General features: G+C 36.1%; 1 protein-coding gene across 14 annotated transcripts in view; it reads right to left on the bottom strand.

The window, feature by feature from the left end:
* Positions 1-26609, bottom strand: part of ZNF280D (zinc finger protein 280D) — a 54248-nt gene that overhangs the window by 18718 nt on the left and 8921 nt on the right. For 10 of the 14 annotated variants that reach the window (XR_010072678.1, XR_010072680.1, XR_010072679.1 and 7 more), the window contains 14 exons: positions 26045-26110; positions 25579-25937; positions 20007-20124; positions 13069-13178; positions 11924-12150; positions 9783-9940; positions 9226-9326; positions 8979-9125; positions 8240-8374; positions 6435-6679; positions 5110-5256; positions 3375-3437; positions 2673-2791; positions 2458-2494 (listed from right to left, as the gene is read on the bottom strand). Coding sequence is in view for 11 of the 14 variants with exons in the window: in XM_063347421.1 (XP_063203491.1) it covers positions 2458-2494; positions 2673-2791; positions 3375-3437; positions 5110-5256; positions 6435-6679; positions 8240-8374; positions 8979-9125; positions 9226-9326; positions 9783-9940; positions 11924-12150; positions 13069-13178; positions 20007-20124; positions 25579-25937; positions 26045-26110 (2032 nt within the window). In the remaining 3 variants the exon portion in view is untranslated. Of the gene's footprint in view, positions 1-1313; positions 1887-2457; positions 2495-2672; positions 2792-3374; positions 3438-5109; positions 5257-6434; positions 6680-8239; positions 8375-8978; positions 9126-9225; positions 9327-9782; positions 9941-11923; positions 12151-13068; positions 13179-20006; positions 20125-25578; positions 25938-26023; positions 26111-26609 lie in introns of those variants that run through there. The other 4 variants (XM_063347422.1, XM_063347418.1, XM_063347416.1 and 1 more) reach the window with 4 other exon arrangements.

Raw genomic sequence — 26609 nt, 5'->3', positions numbered from 1 at the left:
CAACACTACACAGAACCCATAGAATATGTCGGGTCATTAGCAATAAAGATGAGTTTTACAACACATACAGACAGTCTGATATATAATAAAAGATACCAAAAGACACCATGTGAGAGAGAGATGCAAGAGAGGATCCAAAAGCGTTTAAGATTGTAACCGTGAGTCATTGTTTCTGATGATGAAGTGATTCTGAAGAGCCCCATAAACAAGTCATACCTCATTGAATTATAGGTCAAAGAGTGGGAAGAAACATTCATAGATCATTGAGAAACTACACAGCAAAAGTTATGAATATTATCTGCAAGTTCCTTTTCCTCCAAAGCAAACCACACAGTACCATGAAGAACCATCCCACAAAAAGATGAACATTTTTGTGTGTACTCTGTACTACAAATAATGAAAAAAACTGCTACACGGGTACACTCATGCTTTTAGATATAGCAATAATATATTCTTGTCCAGAGTATCACAGAATTAGTATACGAAGCAGGACAAGATTTACTGAAATTAATGAAGTCTATGAGCATGACAGTTTCAAAAAGCACCATCACAGATTATATCACCTCATTTAGTACCAGTAACTAACCTTGTGCCAACATCAGAGCTCTCAAAAATAATGGCTATCTGCATCTGTCATAATCTAGCTGCTTGCAGAAACAAACCTGCACATATTCTTGACTCTACTTTAAATCTTTTCAGTGCTCAGCCATCTGTTTCTGAGTAATATATACTTTGTTAATCCAACATTCTTAAATGTTTTCACGTGATATCTCTGTAATACATTCAAGACAGCAAGATCCTTGTGCAGTACTGACAACAGCCTGCCACAACTGTACCTCTTTCCCCACTGTTCAATACATCTATAACCTTTCCTTACATACAGTTCAGCAAGTATTAATTACCAGCACCCTAATGCCAGCTCCCAGTAGAAAAGCTATGGTTGTATCACAGCTCAACACTTTTATTTTTCCATTGTTTGAGTTTCACTGAAATCTAAACTGTTAAAGGACACAAGCTACCCTGTATTAACGAAGGGGATAAAGCTCACTGTCCTAGATGACTCTTTTCAGTGTTTTGTCCAATTTCAATATTCTGTGCTCCAAAATCAGAAATTTCATTTTTCAAATGGCTTTTTGGAATGCTTTCCCAAATTAACTTCCTTCCCCTGCTCATTCCTGCCAGAATATCTTCAATTCTTTTTAACAATGACTTTTTATCATTCCATCAGACCACCAGTTTTATTCAACTGCATCACATTCTAAGCAGTTACTAGTAGAGGTCTGAAGTTTATAGCATATATTTTGCTCTACTATTACTCATAGCCAAAAATAAGAATTTCCATGTTTGGATCAGATGACAGATTATTTCAGTATCCCCTCTCACTGGCCACTTTATGGAAACTAAGAAATACTTAATACTTACGAAATAACCTACTGGGGGTACTGCTGACACTCAGTGAAGGCTGATTTATGCTTAGAGGCCTAAGAACTCGCTCTGTTGGAAGAGTTCTCACCATGCACGAGACTATGTAATCCCCTTTAGAACCCTGCTATAGGCTAGACAGACTCAATGACACCTTGTTGTTAAATCAGGATTAAATTTATTTTCTTCCATCTTTTAAAGTATCTTTCTTTGCAGTCTAAATGACATTTTTCTTTCTGTTTTCTGAAACGGTTTAGAGAGAACTCAAATGTTTGATGCAACTGACACACCTCTGAACCTTCAATTAAGGTGTAAGTAGGCTCACAAACTACATTGTAATGCCTCAGGTACTGTTCCAGGATATTCAGGGATGGTCTGGCACCTCTAATTCTTCTAAGGTTAAAAAAAACCCCACGCAAACCTTGCAACACAATCTCCACAATATTCAGGTTCTTTTTCAAATCCTTAAAAAAAAAACGAAAGCCAAAATCCTCATATTAATTTTTCTTTGAAAGTCAGAATTAAAAAGTTAATACAAAACAGTATACCTTTGTCATACAAATAACATAATTTTGAAAATAATTTTTTAATATTTATAAAAGATTAAGACTGAATTTGTCCTACTTCAATAAAGGTAATTTTTTAAAAAATTCATATTAATATTACGTAAAGAACATCAAACAGTCATTTAATAAAGCTAGTATTAAAAGCAAGTCGAAGTAGCAGTCTCACCATGTCTAGACCTAGAAGTCAGGATCGAGAAGTCCTAATATTGCAAGAATTATTTATGTCTCTTTGGCCAAACTGAACAAAAACCTAGTTCTGATTTTGGTTTCAGTAGGTAATCATTTTATCTCCCTGTTCTTGTAATTTTGGACGTGGTAGGAGCAAAAAGCTAGTAAAGTAAGGGTCTATGTTCATCCATATGTTTCAAGTTCTATGAAATTCAAAAGAAATCTAAGTTTAAAGTGCAAATTTTGTCCATCTGTCACTAAACTAATAGAAGTAAACATTGAGCAGTAAAACAAAACTTACTCAGATACTTGTTCAGCAGTTGGGATATCTACAGAAACTGAAAATAAAAATAAAGGATTTAATTAAAAATATTTTAAAATGTTGAAATACACTTTTAAATCCAAGTACACAGAAATAATGATAATGCAACTGAAAGGACTGCAGTAAGACAGTGACATCCACATGTAAGTATTCATATATGTATATTATATAAAAAAGACACTCTATATACTCACCTTTCTCTATAATAACTTGACAGGTATGAGCGTGGCTTTCACTCAGATGCGTGGCCATGCTATCTAGGCCATAAACATCAGTCAGGAAATCACAGTTAAGACATACTACAGTCACACCTCTAGAGAAGAGAAAGTAATAAGGAATTATAAATACAACATGGTTGTGAAAACAGTTTTCTTAACTTACAGCAATTTACAGACTGTAAAACAATAAAGTTCCCTGCAACTTTAGACGAGATGACTCACAAAAACATATTTTTGCTTTTTCTACTGCAACTAGCACCTGGAAATCCCAGTCAATGACAAGGGTATCTCCATGCTGGATGTAGTACAAAAAACACCACTTTAGACACAAACTTATTTGTAAAGCATCAGTTTCTCAGTTTTGGTTGGTTGGTTGTTTTTTGTTTCCCTCACAACCCTCCATTTTGCACATTATGAATAACTGCAAAATAAAGAAATAGAAATATTTTTTAAAATTGCTCAAGGTTGAGAAAGAAGTCAATAAGTGTGGACAAATAACAAATATTTGTCACTGAAGAGAACAATGCTAGTGAAAGAACTAATGTTTTTATTTCCCTGCTCTTTCTAAATTGTGGAAGCCTAGAAATTCAAGAGACTCTAATCTCATTTAACTAATCAGTTCACTATCAGAAATTAAAAACATAATGATCTGTAACTGAAAAAAAAAAGCTGAATTACCGTAGCTCTTCTGAATGCTTCTTATAGATCCAAAATCTTTTACTTGGACGAGCACTGTGAAAACTAAATACAAGAAAACATTACCGCTTAGACTGGTTTTCTTGAGCACATTATTCCACATAGCGCCTACACTGTACATGGTATGCCAATTTGCTCATGACAAGGCATGAAAATAGAAGGCTCAATTACAGACCTGCATTATTCTAAAATATTAAATTGCTAAAAGCTTACAGGCTTGTGAAACTGAGCTCTAGTTTAAAACACTGTCTCTCTTGTAAATAACGAGTTTGGGAGGGGCAAAGCTTTGTCGGCACAGTCCTGCAAGAACACAGTTAAGACTGCCTTCATCATCAGTTTAGCTCTTGAAGCTACATGGCTCTACAAAAGAAGTGAAGCTTTGCTGAACTCATGCTTCCTAAAATGATGGCTTTAAATGAGATAAATCACATTTTCAGACAACCTGTAAGTTATCTTATATGCAGGTTAAGTATGTGCCAACACTGTACTGCCATATGAAACAAAAAGCGAGCAGCAGAGTACAGGGGCTGGTACTGTAGAAACACCCTCCCGCTAAGAGCCTTCCTCCTCACCATCCCTTGGTCCTCACACTCACCAAAAAAGGTGATGACAGGTGCTGCAAGGGGTCAAAGTCAGAGAAGCTTTAGTGCATCAAGGAGACATAGGACTAAAAAACCCGACTATTTTACTGCATGGCTGAATTTGACAACACTCAGAACATGGGCAACAGTAGGAACAGTTTACCTCAGATTCCCGTCTCCCCTTCTGGAGTAAACTTTCTCTTGTACAATCACAATTAAGCACATTAACTTTTATTATTTTTTTAAGCATGCAACCAATATGTTATATGCATAAAAGCATGTAAACAATTTCAGCCTAGGACTTACATGAGCATTGAAATTAATGAATAGGTCAACATATAAAATATACACAAAAACTTTTAAAGACTTGGGTCATAAATTCAAGAATTCTAGCTTTCAAAAATGCCAAGGCATTTTATATATACATGTACTTAAAAAGTCAACTGCATTCTGTACTTTTCTGCAATACATTTGGCTTGTTCGGGGCACAGGATTAACAAGTAGGTTTTCAAAATTTTGTTTTACCATCGCTGCTATGTGATCTGTGTCTAATTATTGCATAGTATAATTCTATTGCTCTGAAAAACTAATGCATTTGTTTTCTTAACAGGCTTTTTTACAGCTGTCATCACTAGTACCCTACACTGCCTCATAATCAGTGACAAGCCTCCTGCAAAATGAGATGTTATTTTTATGGATGACCGAAGTAGTACAAGAAAAAAGTATCCACTTGAGTATGCTATTTGAGACATCCTTTACATGGAATTCTGAGCACAGATTTCATTAGCAATAGCTGTATGAATTCAGCACTTAAAAAAAATTAGATGAGGTATTCAATCTGAAACCCAGAGAACACACGACAATTAGTCATTATTTGTTAAGCCTGGCTGAAATGATTACGGAAGATCCCACAGAAGCTCTGAAGCAAAGACAGAACACTCTGAACCACTGGATTTTTAAGGCAAAACAAAAACATGAGGTTTAGGCCCTCATTACAAAGTAAAAATTCAACCTTACACATTTCCCTGCCAGTCCTATGACCGAGTTCAAAATCCAGCTAATAGAAACATGTAACACACCTTGTATGAATTTAGGAAGTATTTGATAACCCAATAAAAATTTTGAAGAGTTCTTACCTCATCATGTGATTCACATAGGCTTTGCTACAGCTAGTGTTGTATCTGCATAAGCTGCAGTGGACATAAGCAGGAAAATGGCTTGCAAAATCTTTTATTTCCGAGTAACACTCAATGCATTTGTGAGCTCCCAAACGATACCTAACACTAATATGAAAAAGTTAATAGTTAATATCAACACTTTAAGACGAGATAACTATTTCAAACTTTTTGCTTTAAGTCAGTGACAAGCTCGCCTACATTAGGGAAAATAAATGAGAAACTTAAAAATGCATCAGTTAAATACTTCTTATAGGTTGTGTTAGCACACATGAAGAAAACTGTATTTTTTCTTGAATTATCCTGTCATTATGACCTTAATAAAAAAGTGAAAGCTAATGTAAGCATCTGTTACTGGCCACTCCCGGGAACAAGACACTGCAGTAGATGACAACCTCCGACTTTGGCTCCTATGTACTTGAGATGGATTGCAAGAAATGCTTCATCCACCACGACGCACAGAAAAAGCTTTTGGTTTTCCTGTCACCCGTGATATTCCCTATAAGACCTGAAATACCTACAACACAAGAATGTAATCCTGCTCTTCCTTAATTTTGCTGGCTGGTTTTGGATGTCTCAGTGAGCTACATGCTGTAAGTGTTAGCACCTTATTGGAAGGGAGACATTGACAATCTTTGACAAAAAAAATGCTAACTCCTCTTAGCCAATGAAATTATTTACTAGTCCATAAAACACCGGTTATCAATATAAGGATAGCAAAACACAGGAAACTGTCAATATAAGGACAGCATTCTATCAACAGCTTGCTTTTACTTTCTTGATTTTTTTTTTTTTTGGTAGCTCCCCAAATTAAGGTATCTCCTACAACAGACAAGACGTAACCTTTTAAATAACAGGTTCAAATAAAATCCTTAAAAAATTGGAGGAGGAAAATACTTTTCCCTCCATAAAAAAATTTGCAAAGAACACCCAAGGCAGACATATTCCCCTCCACAGGTCACTTTTAAACATACATCTGCCTAATGAGTCAGTATTTCAAGACTCTATGTCTCTGTGCAGAGAAAAATTCTAAATTTAGAACAGAAAAGTTTCCAGAACATCTGTTCTTCCAACATAAAGTAGTCTACCACCAACAAAATCGGTGAATGAAGATTCAGATTTATAATCACAGCACCAAGATGGGGAAAGTTTATGCTTCTTTTTCTGCAAAACGGAACTGTCAAGTCTCCTGTATTGCAGCATTAGAAGTTATTGAGAGATAATTAAATGATCAGTTATTTATGTTCAAAGTTTACTTGAAGATATTTTTAATGCTAATATTTTACCTTAGATTATGCAATGCTGTATTTGTAATTTCTTTTTTTTTTTTGCTGTTGGTCCATGCATTTTGCTTCTTCGATGTAGCTGGTTTTGATTTTGCCTTTGACTTATTTGCATTAGACTTGTTATGATTTTTAGTGGTTGTATTTTTAGCTTTAGGTGATAACTGAAACGTGGAAGCACTTGTACTAACAAAAGATGTAGCCGATGATCCTGATTGAAGAGATCCAACAGACGCTCGAATAGTCACCTACAAGTATAAAATTAAAAATTTTTCCATTTAGATTTAAAATTTCTAGGTTCCCATTTCTATTTGTCCCAAAGTTTAAGCCACTTTAGGACAAAAATCATGGCATAAGAACCACTCCTCAGTGAAGACTGCTTTGAAAAATATGAAATACTATTGACTAGAGTGAACGTAATCTTAACAGTCTATTGAATGTTTAAAAAGCTCTTGTTTTGGTGGAAATAGCCATGACAAAACACACTGCTCTCTTCAGACCTGCAACTGGCTACATTCTGCTTTCTTAAAACAATAAAATGTAGCTATGGAAAAGAAACAGAAAGGTCAGGCCAATTAGCCTTACGAAGAAGAATATCAACCAATCCCATCAGTGCCTGGATTTAACAAAAGCCCTGTGTCTTGTTGCTTCATGATTAGCCCATCTACTTCCTTCAGATATTTTTACTTCTCATCATAGACGCCCTCCAAGGACTCATTCTGGTTTCTGACCTCTCATCTGGCATTACCGAACTCCTTTGTCTTGCTCTTAAATTTGGTCTCCAGTTTTCACTCGCAGCATGACTCCTAATTATACTTCTTGCCCATACTCATAGTTTAGAAGCACCTCATCTTCTAAACCTGGTTCCAAGCTCTTAAGTCTCATCATCTACATCCTGTCAAGGGCTAGTAACGCCAAAATTTTAAATAATCTAAGCTTTTATTAGATCATGAAGACCCCGACATCTTTAGAAAATTGAGGTATTGTCACAGAACAGAGAATCAGTGCTCTACATTCTGCCAAGGAACACAAACAACATCAACTGCAGTCATTTTCCCTTCCTGATTCTACAACAAATGAACTGTGAAGAGTTGATCAAAATGTGAATTTTTTTCTTCCTTTCAACTGAAAGGACATGTATCTTCACACTTCATTAAAAAAAGTAGGAAAAAAAAATCTTGAAAACTGCAGGAAAATCATAGTCTAGGTGGTTCCTTCTCAAGAAAGTTAAGAGTGATTTTAAAGTGTTCTGAGGGGACCCAAGTTTACTTCATAAAACACTTAGCAGCAAATTGTGGGGTTCTTTTTCCCCTTCAAATGCTGGACCTAAAAAAGACCTGGTGAACTCAGTTTTAAGTACATATTGGCTATGGAGAAGTAGGTCTTGTATTCTATATGATTTTTTGCCACCACGTTCCACAGGTTGAAAGTCTTTCACAAGAAATTATTCAGATCCCTCAGACCAACATCCAGACTATCTCCTTTTCTCCAAGGACAAGAAAGGATAAATGGGAAGGGGCAAATTAACCAAGAGCTGAAGAAAGCAGCAGCACTGACTGGACTACTGACATATACATGCATGGAAGAACAGGACAGACAGCACCACCACAGATCACCAGAAGAAACCATAAACTGTGCCTGGCAATTCTTGCAACAGGAGTGTATTTTAGATTTTTAATTTGGGGAGCGGGGGGAGATCTTTGCTTTGGAAAAGAAAGGAGAAAAGCAATTCTTTCTATTCTACCCCTTTCTCTACCGATACATTTTTTTCCTTTGTCCCCCCCTAATTTTCCTGTATGAACACTTACCTTTGTTCCAGGAGGCAATCCTTCTAACTGTTTGGGTTTCCTAAATGTTCGGTGATGCTGAGTCTTGTGATCCATTTTTTCTTTGCATGTCAAAAATTGCAGTCTGCACTTAGTGCAACGGTATATTCCTTTTTTCTTTTAAAAATGGAAGACAATCTATAGTAAGCATTAACTTAATGATAAACAAAACTCCAACCCTAGCCTGTCTCAAGCAATGGTCATCCAGTTTCCAAAACATGAACTGGACAAACTCCTTATATTGTAAAAAGCCAAGATACTGTGTAGGAATTAAAGACAGAATATTTAAATACTTGAAAATGCAAGGCAGTATCATTACTAAGAAGAGGAGGAATCAGTTTACCACTTACAAAAAGGCATAGTACTTCATAATCTTTTTCTCTATTTGAACTAGTGAAAGGTTTGCTAGTAACCTCAAGAAAAGCAGAACACATGACTACTACTTAATGAAGAAACCAGATAGCAGAGACATTCTTTCAAGAGTATTCAGAGATTATTTTTTTTTAAATCAGGGAGCTACTGTCACACAAAAACATGACAAATTCTAACAATTCCCTTAAAGACTTTTCAAAAGACACAGTCATAATTCTTCTATCGTATTTTATTAACTATTCTTATCCAGTAACAACCATACAAATTAGTTATGCTTTTTTTTCAGAGACAGATTCATGACATATATTTAGCATTTTTCTAGCATTAAGGACTGAAAATATCTGCTTACCTGATGCCTCATGTAATGATGCATATATGGTGCTCCAATTTTAATTACTTTGAGGCAAAATGGGCATAGCAAATGTTTTGTGTTTTCATGAACTGTTCTAAAATGTGTTTCTACATCTGAAAAAGCTGAGGATCTGTAGTTGCATACCTAAAACAAAAAGTTGGACTTGCTTGTTAAAAGTTTATTGACAGTAAAGATGGGGGGGTGGGGTGTACAATCTAATTACAAAACAGTCACTCTGAGATACCTGGCAAACATACGGCATTTCACCTGGCTTATGATTGTCCTTCATATGTTGCAAAAGAACTTGCTCTGTTTCAAAGGATAATTCACAGATTTTACAAATCGCTAGAAAAAATGAAAAACACGAAAAAAAGTAAAAATTTGTTTGGGATAATAAGAGATAAAATATAACACGTATGTATATGTGAACTGTATAAATCTATAAAGGTAAAGCAATCTAACGATTATTGTACTCTTCGGAAGAAATTCCCTGTACAATCTGAGGAAGCCAGGAGTGCAAGGCCCTTAAACATGAATTCTTGCAGTCAAGAGTTCAATTCAAAAACAAAAAAACAAAACAAAACAAAAAGCTTTTAAGATTTTTTTTTTCCTACACACATTGCTCTTTCTGCTGCACACTACACACTGAATGAGTGCTCAGCTTCTATATTACATCTCAAGACTATTGCTTTTAAAGTACAATAGCTTTATTCTGAAGTTACAAACCAGGAAAGAAAAAGTCAGAAAATATGTAAAAACTGTAGGTCACAAAGAGATTCAATGCGATACAATCCAACTTACTAGATGACTCGTAAGGCGTGTGTGTACTTTCAATGTGGCACTGCAGCTGGAACGGGGTTGGAAACTGACGGTAACAGTGCTGGCAGGTGGTGTGGCTTTCCCAACTTTCACTGCTCTGCTTCTCAAGCTCCAAGTGATGTTTCATGTGGTTCATAAACCTTTAAATCACAGAGAACAGGTGCAAAAAACTATATTTTAACATTCACTATACATGACGTATTACTTGCCACATGTACAGGATTCTTTAGAAACTTTACTCTGTAAGGACTTCTCAATTTAAAAAAAAAAGTTCTAGGAATAAGTGTTTGTTAAAAAAAAATGCAACAAAGTTAAGCAAGCTGACTATGACAGAAATCACCTTTCAAAGCTTAAAAAGAAATCTTGGCTACTATAAGGAAGATACAGCATATTTGAAACATGTTCTAAGACTAAGAAATCTATTGCATTTTTCATGTTTGCTTAGAAAAATTCTTGCCTTGAAATAAAGGGAGATTAGCAAATGCAGCAACAACAAAACATGTCTGCTGTACGCATTTCACCACCATTAGTCTCAAAGCCACATTCTGAAGCAAGTATAACTTTAGCTCTCCTGGAAACTATTAAGTAGCAAGAACATATCTGCAATTAGGACGTTATAGCCTTATCTGAAACAACCTCTATGCAAAACTGTCAGGGTTCCACGAGCTTTTGTTGTATCGGGCATTCAGGACTGAAGTTGAATTATGAAGGACAGTTATCAAAGAATGCCACCGTGCAGCTGACAATCCAAAGAGTATGAGAAACTTGGTGCTGTGTTACTACTTCAAGTTACCACCTTTTCCTCATTAGTATGTGCCCTATCTGTAGTAGGAACCTGTTCTGGCTGAGAAGTCGAGGCACCCATCACAAGTGTTACTGGTGGAGCAGCACAAGGAGAGGTTAGTTGCACAACCCACTACTGTTGGACTTCAAAAACTGTTCTATTTTGAATGTGCTTCACTTCAGTACAGCCAGAGGAACTATTAAATGTACGTCACACTCACAAAAGGAATGTAGTTTTCGAAGTGGTGACCTTGGAATTGGAAAAAACAAATGAGCAAGGAGAATAGTCTCTTGAGCTCAAGCTTCTAACATCATGCAGTTGTTTAAAAAAAAGAAAAAAAGAACAACAAAAATTCGCTAACTGAAGATATCCAGGTACCTAAGCAGAAGAAAGGAATTGACACTAGTACTGCGTACTACCTTAATAGAACATTATTTCAATGGTGTGTTCAATCATAGATCTTTCAAAGGAACCAGGGGATTACCCTGATGAATCACTTTGTGCTTTTCTGAATTAAGGCCCAGAAAAATTCTGCTATGAGTAGAGAGGTACCATGTATTTTTTTTTGGTTAAAGGTGTAAAATATACATTGGAATAAAAATTACAGAACTATAGCATACAGCTTAAGACAAATTACTAGCACTTTTCCTTAGGATTTACACAGACTTAACGATTAATAGAAAATGTAGCATTTGTAATTACATGAAACTTTTGTTCAATAATATAGCTCTAATGTTAGCATAAACCTGGTCATTTTAACTTGCAGACTGTGCCCTTCAAAGAAATAGTCCATTTTTCAGCTTTACATTCTGCTACTTCAGCTTCCCTTGAAGAATGCATGTAAAAAAGTTCAATGACCTTAGCTTCCATAGGAACAATGACATGAACTCGTCTACCTATTAAAACAGCTTACCGAAGTTTTTTGCAGCATTTGGAAGTAAAATTATACCATCAAAATAACAGATGTTACAGAAGTAAAGCACCAACTATTAGTCATTGTGCATCCCTAAAGGGAATTAACACTCGCATCTACTGATATCACCATCAATCCAGATGGCAAATTGTAAAATGCTTTATGCTGCCCTTTCTAACCCCAAGTCCTACAACTGCTCTCATTAAAATTCTACACCACTAAAATTTGTACTCTAATCTGTAAAAAGTTTAAGTTATGGTCATAGATGCCTAATCAAAATTAATTCAATTTCTGTTCAGTCACCCAATATTATCAATTTTCAGTAAAAAAAAGTTTCTATTCCAGAAAGACAGATTTTTAATGCATAAGACTAAGTGCTATGGGCTGTAAGTGATTAACAAACAATTAAGGAAGTGATTCCAATACCTTATGTTATTTTTAAGAACTTTCAGACAACTGAAGCACTTAAATGTCGTATGAGTCTTCTGTTCCTGTTGTACCTGCTGGGTGTCACCTTCATGTTTGCCATAATAAAAGTCATTAACTAACATAATCAATTTTCCTTTCTCGGATTCAGCAGTCTTGCTTGTGCTCGAACATTCTGTTTTGGCCATTCCCGGGAAAAAGTCATTTACCAGATCTGGGCAACAATACTGGATGGAAAGGGGTAGGAGAAGAGACAGAGACAAAAGGATCAGTCCCTCTTACCAAACTGCGTCAATGACAACAGCATTTTAAAAACTGAAGCCACTCACTAACTAGAGTGAGACGCAAAGCTCAACTCTCTGACACACTGACTTTGTTCATATTCACATATGGATTTAGAACAGTAACTGATCTTCAGGTAGTGTTTAGGCAATAAAAGACTACATATTAAAAAAGCCGAAAAGGCATTACTCTCATAGGTTCAAGTAAGATAAATTTAGGCTTGAAATCAGAATACCAGTGTTGCCTTACTCATTAGAAAGAAGTCTACCTCATTTAAATTTAATAACAAGAAAGACAAAAGCAGCTTTTATGCAAGTATTTTGCTGACTAGACAAGTTTATTGAGAACTTAATGGAAAGTTTTATGTTTTATTTCTTTGGGGAGGACTTATGTTGAAACCTGCAAAAGTTCTTTCCAGCATTACTGAAAAATTCAGAAATTCTAAGTCACACAACACACATTATGCAAGCTTCTTTATGTCAAAGTGTACGCAATGAATGCTTAACCCAACAGCTATAATATGAAACTTAGCGCTTATAAACTATGAAGTACTTCATACAGAAGATGCTATGAAGTTTACAACAGTGAACAAAATTAGCATGTTTCAGAGGACAGCTCTTTCTCCTGCTGAATAATGGTTCTTATAGCGCAGGACTACTTTCTATGAGCCTACTAGTAAGGAGTTCATTTCCTACCTTGTACGTGTAACTCGGTATATTTATACCATATAGTTTAAATAAAAATTTAATTAACTAATACTAAGTAGACCCACTTCTTCAATGGTTCTTTCATTTGGTTGATGTACTCAGTGCAAAAGCCCACATAAGTTTGTTATAACGTTTACCAGCCCCAAAACATTTTACCTTCATATGATTTTTTAGAGGATCCATAAGATTGAAATGAATATTGCACTTCGGACAAGCTCGTGGAAAAGGTCCTCCATTTTTAATGGTGCTTGATGCAGCATTTGTACCTGTAAAATTTAAAATATGCAGAATAAGCAGAATACTTGATTTATTGTTATTTATTATTCTAGCAATATACACTATTTTAAATGAGAACTATTACAATTGATGTAGCGGTGGTAACCATAAGCAAGGTTTTTTTACAACCATCTTTTAACTACCCTTCCTTTTTTCCAAATTGAGTTTGAGTTTGTTCTGCTTGATATAGACCTATAAACAACTTTTACAAAATCTTAGCAATGAATGAGGAAAAAATGGGAGAGGGTGAAGGTAGCATGATAAAGACAAAGCATTAATTCTGTGCACCACCACATCCCCCCCCCCCACTTGGATAGGACAGATTTTTTTATGTTTTTGATTTAAGAATGCAGTTCTCAAATGAACATGTAAAATGTGTTTTATGCCATAACCCAATCGTGACCACAATAGGGTTCAGATAACTGGGTTTGGAAAGGAATTTCCCCAACTGGCTCTCAGTGATGAGAATATTTCTCTCTGGACAGTTGATGGAACCTAGGCCTATTCAGATGCATCATTCCTGTTGAGCAAAAGTGTCTTTGGAGAACCTGGAGAATAAATCCTCTTAATAATTACTCCCAGTAGTGAAAAGAAATAGTATTTCTCTTATCAATGTAAGATGATTAATACCTTTTGAGAAAAAAAAGAAAAAAAAAGCAGCTTTGCATTAGCTTAAACTTTAATGAATAAATCCAGGCTTCCAGTTTTCTCCAAACTGCCAAAAAAACTCAGAGCAAGAGCTACTTTTCCACGTGAAGTTCTCTTGCATTCTCAAGTCATTCACAGATCCGGAGGACTCCATGCTGAATAAGTAGCTTGGAAGAAGGGGTTAAACACAGGAAGAGTTTTAAGTAACATCTCAACTGTAGGGTCAACAGTCAACTGTGCCCTGCCACAGCTATGAAAAAAATGTAATAAAAATAAAGACACAAATAGATCCACCTTAGAACAAGGGAATGAGTAAGTGTATGAGTGAAGAGATCACCATGCATCAGCATTACACTTTTTCACAAAAATAGTCTTGCATAGACCATGAGGTAGTCATGGATCAAATAGTATTTTTCCTTGAAGATAACAGCATTGCTAAGAATCATGATTAAGTAGAAAGTCCTTCACATGAGTGGATGGCCATGCAAGAGAGATACCACAAAACAGTGCTGCAAGTCTTCACTATTAAGGTTTGTAAAACATTTTGACACATCACAGCGAAGTGCAAGCTGAGCTGGAAGAAAACAGGTTCTGCAGCAAGATCTAGTGTTCTGCAGTGCTTCAGTGCTGGATTCTGTGAGATTAGAAATCACTATGCTAGCATGGGACAGCTTAGAGACAAACTCATAAAAATAAGGTTCTCGGTGAATATGGTCGATTCCTTTGTTACTGCATTTAGTAAGATCCTCCAGTTATCTTTTGTATATTATAGGCTACAGCACAGTATCTTTTACACAATATAGGGTGGAGGAAAATGTTTTGCTGCAATATTCCATGTTATAGCCACTTCCTTCCAGTTGCTGGGGAAGAGTCTGACAGCAAACCAGCTGTAAACAAGACATGCAAAACCCCCAAATAGGAAATGATTCCAAACCACAGAATCACACTGTAGGTAGCTCCTCATTTCGACATTATACAGAGACTATGTGGTTGGAAATATCTCAAAGTCAAGAACAAATCCTCGTCTATTACAATCAGATGGAAAGCACCTTTTGGCTCAGGAGGAAAATGCACCTAATTATTAATACACTGAAACAGCTAGACTACCTCTTTTTCTTGTAGGGAGGGAAAGGTCTTTCAAATAACATCCACTCGTTGAAACTTAGATCCCCCTCCTCCTTTCCCACTACTGTTTCAAACTGTATCAAAAACACTGCTGCAAAAGAAAGGGGGGAAACTACAAATCACACTTCGCAATAGTTACTCAAAGTACTGACTCACAGAATAATTTAGGCTGGACCTGTGGAGGTTTTTTTGTGCAACCTCCCACTCAAAGTAAGTCCAACCTTATCACGATGCTCAGAGCCGTGTCCAGTCAACTTCCGAATATCTCCAAGGATGGAGATTCCCCAACCTGAGTCCTTGCTGCCTTGCCTGACGTTCCTACAATTTTTTTTTTCTTCGTTTTATCTAATCAGAATTAATCGATAAATTCACCAGTCACAGCATTCTTTCAATCTTGATTTTCTGTTTGGTGGTTTCTTAAAGTTTCAACTCTCTATTCAGTTCTTTGACATAGAAAATCTGAACTAACAGCATGAGGTTAGGGGCATTTATTTTCATCATCTGTCTTCACAGCCACTCAACAACTTAACTAATCATTGCTTTACAGAATTCAAACATACCTACTAAACAATAAGCGTCTAAAATTTGAATATGTAATAACCTAGGGTGTATTAATTTGTAACGGGATATAAATCCTTGCATAAAAGTTTTTTCTTACTTGAAGGCATAAGAACAGAGTTTACTTATTTCCAGTGCCCTAATAGCATTAATAATACCAATCAACTGAAACATGACAAGAGCGCTAGCTTTTTCCATGAAACAGATGCATGGATTGACAGCTAGACCACCTGATCTACCCCACCTTACGAAGACACATTTTGTGATGGCATTACTGTTGGAGAGCTAACAGCAGGTCAAACATGTGAATTGCTTCCAGCACCACCCTCATTAAGCCTCGCCTTTTTTGGAGTTACACTGTTGCCTTCAGAAGTAGCAGGACACTTAGATACAAAAACACTTTCATTCCTTCCCACAGTGGTTTAAATTAAAAACACGCAGGTTTTTTCCATAGTATACTACCAACACATTACTGATGCCTATACTTTAACAGATGGACAAGTCCACATAACGCAGTTAAGATCTCCCTAAAATAATAAGCCATACAGAAGTTAAGAAAACAATATCCAACTCAGACTGAATATTCTAAGGCCAGTGGAGAAAGAAAGGGTAAACGCAAAGAGATAAAGCCCCATCTCTGAAACCCAGTAAATCATACTTTGACCACCTGAATTTATCTGGCCTGCTTTCCACATCTTGACCCACACTAATCTGAGACAAGGCGAGTTTACCGTAATAAAGTTAAACTAAGCAGCTGGTTTCTGCAATGCCCACTATTTGGAACAACCTCTGCCCTTCTGATGAAAAACATCTCTCTGTTTTTCTGGTGCTCGTTTAGTTTGCTATTTAACTCTGCAAAACATTTGAAACATCAGTTTGTATGCAAAACAAAAAGTGTTGTAACTTCTAATGTCCAATCACAGCACACCTATCTGCTCTCTTCTGAAAGACAGATGAAAGAAATTTATACTGTTTGCAGTATTCTTCTAAAAAAAGAAAATCACTAAAAAATAACTCAGACATTCAGAGGTTTGGTGCCTGGTTAACATACCCGTCAATACTTGGCTCTATCTCATCCTGAAACCCACTTCTCTGTCACTGTAAGATTACCCTCAACGATGTAATCTCAATACAGCGATCAGTCCTCATGTAGACCTGAAATAGCACAGCTACATACCAAGAAGCATGAAATGCCAGCACAGGCTTTGTAAAGCTATCACAATCACACAGTGCAAACAGCCTTAAGACTACAATAAACTAGCATGAGGACTGGACTTCAGTTCTAGACACAATGATATGAACTAAGGACATTCTTGTATATTCCCCTCCCAATCAATGGTCTAGCTGCTCCAATGATTTGTGTGATAAAAAGACTGAGTTAGGATCTTTAAAAGTCTTTTCAACAAGCAGAGATAACTTGTGTCACGTAAAATTATTCAAACTTCTTCCAAGAACACAAAACAACTCCCTCCCACCCCCAAGTTCTGTTTACTCAGTGGTAACTATCTACACCTGGCAAACAGCCTGGAGAGTCTCCCCATTCAATCCACAGAGGCAAAGAATTCCAGCAGGGAATGCTGATATTTAAGCATCTTGGAGAATTTACCACACTGTGCCTCATATACAGGAAAACAAAATTCAGCTGTTATATACATATTTAATCATTCTAACGTTCTCCTTTGTAGGACACCTTTTGTTCTTTCCGACATAAATGAACATATTAAGCTAAAATGACTCACTCTATGCATTGTTTGCCTAAGGTAATTAACACATTCACAAAACAAACAGGTTATTCATTACATACTACTACTTCCTAGGGTTTTTTAATTTACTTGCACTACTAGGTATATGGGCTGGTTACATTGACATATGTGTGTTGATCTGCAAAGGCTTCCATAGAGCTGGTAGGACTTTAGCATTCTTTTATACCACTGAGGCTCTTTGAGCATCAAGCCATCAACCTACAGCAGGAACTGCTGCTATATAGGTAATTATGGGTAGTTGTGTAAGAAGGGCCAGGGAAAAGATAGAAGGTCTGGCTTATTTTAAAAGAATCTTCAGTAAAGTATTTTATTTTACTTTAGAAATCCTGATTTGGAAAAGAAGACTATTTTTACATGTTAACAAAATTGGTAATAATTTCAATTAGAAAAGCTTGACATATCTGTGGCAAAAAAATTGAAGACTATTTCATATATTTATAAAGGTGAGCATTCTTAACTCAGTTTATACAACTCTGTACGTTATTGTGTACAGTATCCAAAATGATTGCAAGAAGGAGCAAAGTATACTGGATGCAGTATCACCTTAACGACAGCTTTCTAAACACACATTACAATACTACTGTAAAATCCTTAACACTGTTATGTGCATCTGTGCTTGCTGGGTCTAATTTTATAAATGATGGCAAATAACAATAGAAATGTTGACCAAGAATAAAAGCATCAAATGTACTATGGTAACAGTCAGATCAAATTAACAGACTACGGACACGAAAGCCAAAGTATTTCAGGCCTCTGGTGCACTGTCACTCACCAACATCTCCCATTAATCTAGTCCTATGAATGCACATACACAGTCCAGTCAACTTGTAAACACCACAGAACAGTTCTTCTATTGGTTATGGCATTTTCTGGTTCCTCCAAGTGGGTAAAGTTTGTGGGAGAACAATCCCAAAATATTCTCAGAAAGAAAACTACAGTTCTACACACATCCCCAGTGCCCACCCAACCTGCAGCTAAGAGTTGTCAATGCTGTTTAACTTAACACCATCAACTATCTAGCAACATAACAAAATGGTTGGTTAGGGTCCCTTAGCAACTTGTCATTTCCCCGCTTATACCTCAGAAATAAATATTTATGCAATATTGAGCTAAAAAAATGTCCTTAACCATCCACATACAATAGTTAAATTGTCCTGCAGAGTACCACAGGTCAGTTCCCAAAAGGATTCTGCTGTTAAATAACATATTCCAGAATGGCTTGTGCCCACTGTGCTGCACAGGCTTGGAGGAAGCATAGCACCAACCCAAGCAAGTAGGCATCGGCACATATGAACAACATGAACGTAAGCACATTATGTGACCTCACCATGCAAGAAAAAACACAAAATAAGCAGACACTTCCTTTTTGTGAAGTGAAACGTATCTTAAATTTGCCTTCTGTGTCATAAAGATACTTGTGTTTCAACCCACAACTGTGTACCATTTAATTTCTAAATCCTATTGCCATCTTACAGAAATAAACAGACTAAGCATGGTATATTTAAGACCCTTTGAATTACTATCCTTGATGCTTTTAAGTATTTCATTTTTCTGGAAAAGAGACTAATAAAAGTAATTTTTAAATATGCAAGCAGGTCTCCAAATTAAAAAAAAAACCAAACAAAAAAACCCAAACCAAACAACACAAATCCATAAACAATTAAACTTAAATACCTGTTCTCTGGAGAACAAGGGCTGGAATACTGAACCATTTGCAAGAAATAAAACCTTTACTTACTTTGCAAAAAGCTATTTAACCCAGTAAGATAAGAATGAGATCGCAGAATAGTTGGACACATGCAAGGAAATACACTACCAACCCTTCATCGATAAGTATCTGGAGTGAGTGCCTAAACTAGAGATGCAAAATCATCACATCAAGCAGAATAAACTAGCAATTGTTCTGTTCCACATAACTTAATATGACCGGTTAGGCCATACTTGTTACCTCATGGAAGAATCAGAAGTGATTGCCATCTGTAACTTATAAACTGAATAACAGGACTCTGATCAGTTATCACAGAAGTGCAACCCTTTGCAAAAGAGAAGGGAAGTCCCGAGTTATAGCCTGTTTCAGATTGAATACACTGCATGCCACAAATCTACTTTAGCTGATGTTAAACAAAAAGGCATTTTTTTGTTTGTTTTTTAGTAGGTTAAATAATTTCAGCTAGAACACAATTTAGCTAGTTTAAAAAAAAAAAAGTAGTTGTCAAACTATGTATTCTTTCTCTTCCCCTCCTTTTCGGACAGGATCCTTTTTATCCCATCTATTCCTATATATAGCAGCCAGGAAACCAAGATCATCACCACAGGGAATCCACTCAGCAGACTCAGGCAGTTCTTCTGGTACTGCTCACAGCCTCACTAACAGCCATTCCTAGTCATGCCAGTCAAAGCGCGCTGATATACTGAAAACGAGCCTTCATTGGTCAAAAAAATTACAGTGGATCTTGCAATATTTTTTCCATCTAAATGAGCATTATAAGACAACAGCAGTTGATATTACAGTCGGTCTAATGTGCTGAAAAGCAAAGTCTGACAACACAAGGCTCCAAAGTTTATTTCATTAAACATTATACAGTGTTATGTACAGAGGGAAGAAAAAAGTAGCTATACTATGTTCTAGAAAGTCTACTTAAAGTTATAACCCAAAGATCTGCACTACAGTTAAGTGACATTAGGCTGTTTCTTTCTCTTACCAACTACTACAGTTATACCCACCTGTTACATTCACTGCTGGCCCAGTCTGGTACTGTGGAACTCCCGAGTTCTGTCTCACACCAAACAGTATACCAGATGTATTATCTGGTGCAGCTGGTGGAGAATCCATAATATAATCCTAGTAAGATATTTTCAAGAGGGAAAAGAAATTCGAGGTTTAAATTTTTTTTTCTTACAGGCTTCAAAGGGTTTATTTTAAAAACAAGTGACTGCTTAAAAGTACTCCTAAGTCCTCAGCTGTAATTCAAGTTCATTACCATCTCCCCAAAATACTTTCTTTTGACATTTTGATAAGTTTGCAACTCTTTCAGTGGTTGTTAATTTATTCATAGCTGTGCATCAGAATAGTAAGAACAACCATAAGACCTGGGAAACTCCATTTTATGAAATGTTACTGAACCTGTTTGAATGGCTAATTGTAACTGCTTTTGTTCAAGTCTGATGATGTTTCAATTTCTACTTGACTTGTTTTTCAAAAATTAATACTTTCTTCCTTCAACCCAAACTCAGGCATTTGCCTGTTACTCTTGCATAACAGGTAGCTGCATCTTAAAAGATCAGGAAACAGAACTCAAAAGTAGCACAAATGTGCAGCAAGCAGAAGCTTCTCAAAGCAAGATGATACTAAATAAATAAAATTCTACTAAGTGGTCAAGCTTTAATGAAAATAAAGTGTATCTATAGCATGCTGATTGGGAATGGCACTCAAATTCACGATATCGCTAAGGGTTTTTTCTTTTATGTAGAGTAATTTCATAAGGACTTCTGGAAATAATATAATCAAACCCTCTTTTCAAAGCACAGCTACCCTAAGAGTTGGTTCGTGTTTCTTAGCACCTTGTTACATTAGGTATCTTCTTACCATTCAGTTTAAAAGGTTTGCCCTTAAGTACTACATATAACCTAACAAATTAAATAGTCCACATTTCTTGGCTGTGAAAACTGTTAAAACTAAATAACTTCACTGATCACTCAACAGGCAAAATTCAGAGGGAAAAGAAATGTGAAATTTAGTTCTCTTTACAGATTATTAAAGGTTTGGGAGGTGAGGTAGAAGAAACACACTTTCCAAGATTCATCAACACTGCTCACATCTTAATAGGCCATTCATCCTAACGCAAACAATCAGGAACACGAAATATTTTCAGCAATGGCAATAAGGAGTTAAGAAAAACCTTATAATAGAGTTAGGTTTAATTTCAAAAGTAAGGTATGAACAGCAAAATATTGGCACTTGATTTTTCTACCCTGAAATAATTCAATTAGTTATACTTCATCAACCTGTACTGTGAAACAAAAAACTTGACAGAAGTAGCTCCATTTTCCTAAAAAAAAAAAAAATAAAAAATTAACCCAATACACATGCACTGATGACAGCCTATGTATCCATGAGACGAAGGCCAAAATACATTTTGCTGTAAGATCAATCTCACAAAATGCTTCCCATTCACAATTGTGCTAATTATTTGAAAACATCCCTGTGGAAATTACCAAATCTTTAACTACCACCATGTTGACTAAATTTGACGGAAAAAAGTCTAAAGAAGTGCACAAATACATCTACAGGTGTGATGATCTATTTTAGGACTCCTAAGTACCAGAAAAGATTTGAACAAAAAAGGAAGATGCATCTCACCATCCTGTCTTTTTGTTGTACATCTCTTAAATGAAGACCCTGCAGGACCTTAATGATAATCAAGAGCCACGATGGTTTCAGACTAGCCAGTAAAATTACAAGCAAAGCAGCTTAGCCTGCAAACAACACATCAAGTACAACTGATGCTCGGGTGGTAAGCCTCTGGAAGGCTCCTAGTGTGAAGGACTATGCACACCACGTCCTTTTGAAATACAACCAATAAAATAGCCACACACAAAATCTGCTTCTCTCACTACTCCGTGGTTTGTTTGGTTTTAAGTGCTGCTAACATTTTAACTGTCTTCAAAATAATCGCCATGGTATTTTGATGGCATATGTACATCCCCCTAGTATATACTAAACATCTGGCGAGTAAGAAAGTAAAAAACATGAAAATTCAAAGTCTCATAATTTTCAAAATGCCCTTTTCTGTTTACACTTATTCCTTTCATGCAATTTGGCTCTGCCATTTTACATACAGAAAAAAACACAGCATCTTCCCATGCTTTAGAAAGCAAAAACATTTGAAAGAAAAAAAAAAAACAAAACAGCTTTATGACATCAATAAAAAAACCCCATCAAATTAACATGCACTTGTGCTCTTACATGCAGAAAGGCAAAACCCAACACCTTTATAAATTAAATTCCTAGGGCTCAAGTGAAAAAAAAAATAAAAATCCACCACCACTCTAGTTTTCCAAGACACGAGCAAAAATATTGGGTTCATCCTGTGCATCCTACATTTCCTAACTGTGGAAACCAATGTGATAATTGGTAACCAAATCCACACAGAAGAAGTACAATGCATGGTATTGGACTTTTGCTCTCCCAAAATTAACTAGGAACAATTGGAACCTGAATCATACTCAGAATAAGGAAAGTACTTATTAAGTAGGGGGAAGATAAGGACAGAATTGGCTGGGGCTTAACAGAGAGCATTCTGAGCACTGAACTATAGAAGATCTTTACCGCTAAGAACAAATTTTTCACAAAGAGGATAGTCCTATGGTATCATATACAAGAGCAATAGCTGTGACTGAATTAGAATTGCTGTAAACAGTTCAACTGAAGCCAAATTCAACTCAATTTTTGTAACTGCATTAACATAGTGCAGTAACAAGAACACAAAAAACTTTTACAGGAAGTCAGTGAATCAAGCCTGTGATTGAAAAAGGGTATTTCAATGATAAAACTGGAATAGCAAACATTGACAACAGGTAAGTTATACACCTACATGTCACAAAATTGAGGAAATGTGTGTTTCAACACAGTTGATGATCAAAAGCAATCAGTTCCCACAGAAAAATCTTTGACATCCTGAGATTAAAAAATATTGCACCATATTAAGAATGCACAGGCACTCTGAAGGACATTCAGCTAAAGTGGGGTCCTGCCAGTGTCTAGTCACACCTCACGGTCATCTTCACATTGCAGTATTTTAATTTCAAAGGTAAGTTTCAACATCTGTAAGCTGAAGATCCAAATGTCAAATACTTCGCAGAAAAACTTACTTGAAGCCCTTGCCCCTTAGGAATAATTAAGTTGGGAAGAAACAGAAAATGTGTGAACAAAAATGTCACAGAAAGCCCAAGGCAGAAAATCATCAATATAAAAAAATGTCCTCAAGTGAAATAAATACTAGATAAGGGGTGGGTGTGTGTGTGGAATTCCAAAAAACCTAAGGAGCTCTTGAATGAAGACAATTCAAACTGAGGACACGAACCAAAATACAGGTAGGACACATACGACACTAAGAACAGCAAATGACATAACATGGCACTGATATTAAGTGATATTAAGAATCACAGAACTTTGCCCAAGAAGCTGAAATACAGTACCACAGTAAAAGAAAGCACACCAAACAGGCCTCTTTCCCCATAAAAAACAGTGGAATATCTATGCATTGCATGTTCCAGAACAGGATGCATTACTTTCTAAAGCATGTCGGTCTAACTTGGAATAGAGAGAACTGACTAATACATGGTTAGAAATCCTTTTCCATGCTGTATACCTTGAAAGTCACATTTCAGGCTGCAACTTCTTCAAATAGGTGTTTCTCTACTCTGCCAGGGAAGAAAAACAACCTACAGATTTTGGCAAAGACTTTAAACTTAACTAAAGTCTCATTTGTGACACCCTTGTTGAAAGTAAACTAGAAAGAACTCAGAAAAGGAAGTGCTGTGTGCATGATATCTTTAAAGCAAATCACTGTCTTGGGGAATTACATCCAGCTTACATACACCTTTTGGAGAAGTTCAGCTTTCCTACCTAGGTCTGTTTGCTCTAAGGTTTTCTAATAAAATCAATGTAGAGGGAGCTTTGTTGATTAAAACAAAAACATGACCGTATACAGGTGAGAGAAGTAAAGAAGGGGGCTTTCTTTTGCAGTTAAGATTCTGCAAGACATCCTAGTACTCCTTGAAGGATTTAATAAAGCATACTATGTCATAAGTAAACGTTTATAAAAATCAAATTCACAGACTTGAAATATGTGTATACATTATGTGAAGTAGCAGACATTTCTGTATTAAACTGTCCTGCTTGATAACAACAGATTTAAGAGGACTCCAGAGGCAATCTAGATATCCTACCAATATCTGGACTTTTGATTATATCATTTTTTAGACCTTCTTAGATACAGTGACTGATTTAGCTAACCTGCTTCACCAGACATGCCCACAATTTCTCTCTGCAAACTATCAATCAGCTGCTGAAGACTCAACATTGGAAAGTATGAGTTCTTTCCTAATGAATCTACCAGAGATTCAGTTACCCAGTTAATAGGCAATGATTCCATTGCATTGTTTCTCTTAAAATGCAACCAATCATTGGCAATGATTTAGCCACAAGTCTTAAGAACATCTATTTCTCATGTTTTAATGGCCTTACTAACTATGTTTATTCAGACTGACACCCCTGTTTAGCAAATGCAGAATACATTAGGCTGCATGATTTTTATTTACATGAAAAGACTGACAGCTGGGACAACTGCAGGTGTGTATATTTGCATGGATGGTGGAGATGGCGCCTACTGTCAGACCTCATTTTAACCTGACTGTAGTAGCTAACATTATAGGCACTGCACATTGTCTAAACAGTTCCAGCTACAATTATTTTCGATAAAGGTATCACATCATAGTTTAACTCATACAAACATGAAATTTTAATCTTCATTCTCTCTTTCTCACAAATGTACAACAGCTAAGGCAATAAAAACAGCATCTAACTTGACTCCCTAAAGTTACCATTCTGAGGTTCTGTGGCAATCCAGGGAGATCTACAATACATGATCTCTGTGCATAATTCCCTTGGGCTTTTCAAACAAAACAAGTATGTTGCTGAATTGTTTTGTCTACTGACCCTGCAACTTTTGGTTGCTTAAGTCCTCCTTATGATACTACTGTTTGACTACAACTGACATGTGAACCAAAACGCAAAAGCACCTAAGAAGCTACAATACTAAAGAAGCAAAAATCCCAAGAGAGGCACTGTAAAAACCAGGTGCGAAAACCACAAAGTTACTTTAAACACCAAATGCAAGCTATTTAAAAATGAAATTCATTTATCAATACCAGAATCTGTCTCTGAGCACAGAAATCCGCAATATTTAGAGAATAAGAATTTCCATAATTTCTCCACACAACTTAAAATAATCCAAACAGTACTGATTGCTCTTATGCCTAAGATTTTAATTTAATGTAATTCCACTGTTACTAAAGCTATCATCTTTGAGTCTCGCAAATCAATATTTTCAAATATATATTTTAATTCACGAGTGCAAGGTTATGGTCCTAGAATCTTTACAGTTTATATAATGCTAGTCTATAATCTAGTCCAGGTCTTCAAATTACTAGACTGAGTCAGTATGTTCCTCATTAATTTATTCAAAAGCAATTGCATCTGAGTATTTTACAGTTTAAGGGAATAAAAATTTACCTGATTGAGTATTACAGGCTGTGCTGTTACAGTAGTCACTGGCCTGGATACAGGTTGAGCCACTACAGGAACCGTGATATTTCTTGATACAGGCTGTGTTGTCACTGGAATGCTAACAGGCTGTGATATTCCAGAACTTGACCCAGGCATCTGCTGTGTTGATAAACATCCAGCCACTGGTCTCTGCAGCGTTTGTGAAGTTCCTGAAACATTCACTGGTACAGACAACGGCTGAACTGCTACAGCACTAGCTGTAGGTCTGGATACAGACTGAAAGACTGATGAAACAGGCATGGCACTGGGGCTGGAGGCAGGTGTCGCATAATGGTGACTGTCAGCCTTGAATGTAGTAACTGTACCTGTTACAAAGGATTCCAAAGTTATCTTTATATAATATTGCTGTCAGATGTTTCATAAGTGTTGTGGATTTTTTGTTTTTAATTACCATATTAGGACAATAAAGTACCTCTACTGGGTGCACCATTCTGTATCCCCCTTCGTGATGAGCTGAGGTTGACTCTGTTCAATATATCTGTCAAAAGTTACATTTATCTTAATTGCAGTTAAATTAATAGCTTAATTGCTTTTCAAATTAAAAGTAGCATTCATATCCACTAATTAAGCCAATTAGGATTTGACTTATAAATTAGAATTTTATTTCTAAAATAAATACCAAATACCTGGCAAAACAAAGCGTCATTTGTACAAATTAAGGTATGTTCTTCTACTCCTCTTAGATAAGCTACTTCACCTAAGAATATCAGTTTTTGTTTTCTTGGAGATAGATTAACACACAAATACGAGTGCAAACAAAAAAAGAACATTTAGTAAATATTTAGCTTCGCTGATTATAATGCATTTATTAACTTTTGTTTCTCATATACATAATAAGTTCCCCAAATACTAGAACCACTCTACACTAAAGGAAGCATTTTCTCTAAACCAGTAACTACACAATTTGCTTCTGTATCACAGGAAAATACAGCACTTACAAATTTGTTTTCAGGCTTCATGATCTCCATTTTCCAATG

This window comes from Chroicocephalus ridibundus, chromosome 9 (assembly GCF_963924245.1).
Source record: "Chroicocephalus ridibundus chromosome 9, bChrRid1.1, whole genome shotgun sequence".
NCBI classification, from domain to species: Eukaryota; Metazoa; Chordata; class Aves; order Charadriiformes; family Laridae; genus Chroicocephalus; species Chroicocephalus ridibundus.
This window is presented reverse-complemented; position numbering and strand designations above follow the sequence as displayed.